The sequence below is a fragment of the Alligator sinensis genome, unplaced genomic scaffold, assembly GCF_000455745.1.
Source record: "Alligator sinensis unplaced genomic scaffold, ASM45574v1 scaffold39_1, whole genome shotgun sequence".
Taxonomy (NCBI): domain Eukaryota; kingdom Metazoa; phylum Chordata; order Crocodylia; family Alligatoridae; genus Alligator; species Alligator sinensis.
In genome coordinates this window covers 1,205,520-1,208,707 of record NW_005842299.1, presented here as the reverse complement: position 1 = coordinate 1,208,707, position 3,188 = coordinate 1,205,520, and the positions used below count along the sequence as shown (strand labels likewise).

At 44.6% G+C, this 3,188-nt stretch overlaps 1 protein-coding gene across 4 annotated transcripts in view; it reads right to left on the bottom strand.

Moving 5' to 3' along the window:
- Window positions 1–3,188, bottom strand: part of PLOD2 (procollagen-lysine,2-oxoglutarate 5-dioxygenase 2) — a 99,127-nt gene that overhangs the window by 75,424 nt on the left and 20,515 nt on the right. Inside the window, exon 1 of one of the 4 annotated variants that reach the window (XM_025209645.1) lies at window positions 930–1,012. The exons of 1 other annotated variant lie outside the window; for it this stretch is intronic. Coding sequence is in view for 2 of the 3 variants with exons in the window: in XM_025209642.1 (XP_025065427.1) it covers window positions 546–609 (64 nt within the window). In the remaining variant the exon portion in view is untranslated. Of the gene's footprint in view, window positions 1–545; window positions 642–929; window positions 1,013–3,188 lie in introns of those variants that run through there. 2 more of the 4 variants (XM_025209642.1, XM_025209643.1) reach the window with 2 other exon arrangements.

The window sequence follows — 3,188 nt, the reverse complement described above, 5'->3', positions numbered from 1 at the left end:
CCAGGCAATTTGCCGCCCAAAAGGGGTGGGGGGGGGGGGGGAAAGAGAGCAGGCAGGGACAGAGCCCTGGGGCCAGGTCTCCCCTCCCCCTTCCCTCCTGCTGCTTGGGGTGCGGGCCCACTCCCTGCCGCAGTGGCAGGGGGAATGGAGGAGCAGACCCAGGCCTGATGCAAGGGGGGACCAGACCCAAGGGTGGGGAGAAGCCAGGCCGCAGCGGCAGGGGAAGGCAGGGGGGAGCAGTGGGCCCGGGCCGACCCAGTGGGGGCAGGGCAACAGGAGGACAGGATCAGGGCTGATGTGGGGGGGGGTGGGATGGGTGGAGGAGGAGTGGACCCAAGCCCGATGAAGAGAGAAGGCTTGCTCCTCCCTTCCCCCTGAAGCTGCTGTGTTGGGCCAGGCCCGCTCCCCATCCACTGCCGTGGCAGGACAGCTTTTCCCCCTGGCTCACGGGATGGGCTGGGCCCACTTCCCACCCCCACTGTCGCAGCAGACTGGCTTTCCCCCGCAGTGTTGGGCCCGGGCCCACTCCCCTCCCCCAGTGTTACCTGCAGGGAGCAGGGCGGGGAGGGGCAAAGCCAGCCCTGCTGGCCTCGCCCCCTGCCCTTCCATACCCTCTGTTGCCACCACGTGCAGTGTGCTGGCCTTGCCCCCCTGCTCCATCCCTTCTGTCCCCACCATCATGGCAGTGGGCTGCTTTCTGTTAGAATGCTTCTTTGCACTCTGATTGGCTGTTTGTCAGCCAATCAGAGTTCAAATAAAGGCAGCCAGCCAGCCATAAGCTTTTATAATATTAGAATAATTCACATGGCTTCCAAATGTATCGGTTAATGCCACAGTAGGATTCCTGTATGATGCATTCCCAGAAGCAATGACTTACAATCAGACGCTAACTGTGTAGTAAGTGTTCAGGGTGACTAAAAATAGCTTGCCTTAAAGGTCATCCAGTCTAGAATATTTCTACAGGATTCACCAAGGAATGAAGAACACACACTCAATTTATCCTGGACAATGGCTAAACAGAATGGAAGACAAAAAAGAAATATTTTCTTTGTGAAACAAGAATAAGTTATGCACTACTTTGTTTTTAACTGCTGCATTTTCAAGTTAGAGCACACTGGAAAGTGTGATCATACTTGACTGTATTATGAAGCCAACTTAAACCCTTATTGAAAATTTCTGATGTGAACTGTAAAGAATTGGCTACAATTGCAGAATTTGGTTTGGGGTAGACCTATTTCATACCTACCCTTTCCTGTGAAACATCAGCCACAAGTATTTCCTAATCAGCACTAGACAAGTTGATGCAAGTGCCAAACCTTGGATGGATCAAATTAACTTCTACTCTTCCCCCTCCTATTTATATTTGACCTAGTGGCTCAGGAAAAAAGTTCAAATGTATGTTTTGACAAGCAGAAGTTGCTAGAAGTGCTGGTTAGGGTTATTACTTCTTGTTTAGGAATGCTTAGAGATGATCCATAAGTATTTTGGGGCACAAGCAGTCTGCACAGTTTACCTCATCCAAAAAGTTTATACAGTTCTATAATATTCCAATATGTATACTATTCTACACTCCCTTCCCATTCCCCCACCCCACACTTTCCTAAACTCATGAAGAATGGAAGAAAGCAAATGTGCCAAAAAGAATAATTTCAACTAGGGCTATGTAAAACGGAGACATGCAAGTAGCTATACAACACAGTTGATGCTGACCCTGGTCTACAAATGAACCGATAAAATGCATTTATAAGATGCTTAGTTTCACACCAAGCAGAGGCTATATTGATAAAGGTACTATTTACAATAAAGATATATTTATATTTTAGTACATTTGCCCTTGTTGAGCACTTTTTAAAATAGTATAGTCAAGCTATTGTTAAATACTGCATATAACCAGTCATAGTAGGTTATAAATGGTTAGGTACATGAATATAAATGAATGCTTTACCAGAGCAGTAGCAATTATAGCTACCATACTTAGAATTTAAATCTCTTTATAGAATAGTTATTCCTTGTTTCATTTGTTTTGTGTTACTTAGGCATCTGTTTTAAAAGAGCAGACAGAATATGACATCATACTGTCTACAAGGCATCTGGAAAAGCATTGCAAAAATTATGCAGTTACATTAGCAGATACTCACAGGATATTAAGTACCTAAAGCAGCTCCCTTTTTATCCAAATCAAAAAACTATTAGACAAAAATACTGATGTATTACATCTAGCTTCATATGCCTTGTTCTGATCTCACTTGAGTTATTTTCCTTGATGTCAGTAAAGTGATTATTTTTTTTGCAAGTAAGAAGCATTCTGTCTAAAAACATTACTATATACATGCAGCATTCCCTACCAACTTGTCCTTAACATTTTTCACTTTGAAAGTTAGTTACATTTCTGAGCAATTTTAAAAATACTTTACTCCTTTGGGTTTAAAATATCATAACGGGTTTAAAATATATATTAATCCTGCTACACAGCTAGCTTCCAACATCTTATCTGTATCTTAGAGCAAAACATTCTATAAAGATATAGATAAAATAAATTTACCATTTAAAAGAAACTTGAATGAACTATAACCTAATAATTTAGGAGGCAGCAAGTCCTTAAAAGGAATGGTTCCAATTTTTGTTATGTGGATATATGTAAGGAGCAATTTTGCTGAAGCTGAGAGAGTATAAAGTCAGATCAGAGCAAGGTCCAGTAAGTTTAATAAAGTTGCCTTTCAATTTCAGGATGTAAGGAGTGTGTGCATTGTGGGGGGCAAAAAGCATAGTGAAAGGGCCACAAGACGATGATCTCTGCCTAATTCCTAGCAGACCACTTCAGATCAGCCACACCTCACTATTCTAAGCCAACAAATCAAGGGCTAAGCGCTCTGTTTCGCCTCTGATACCTAGTGATAATCCATGCAAATTCAGGGGTAGACTGGCAAAACCATACAAGGAATGCTTCTGCAGCCAACATAGCAACATGGGTCCAATACACATCCTCCTTTTGGAGCTGAGCACAGTTGCAAGGAAGCTGGGCTGTGCGGTCTGCTACAGAGGAACAGGGTTGGCCCCGCCACTCTGCTCCCTAGCTGGAGCACTATCAGTGCTGTGGCTGGCTGAGAAAGAGGGGAGAAGGGGAAACCTGCTCAGGACTGCAGCCAGGGTCTGCCTGGCAGGGGTGCAGCAGCCCCTGCCAGGCACCC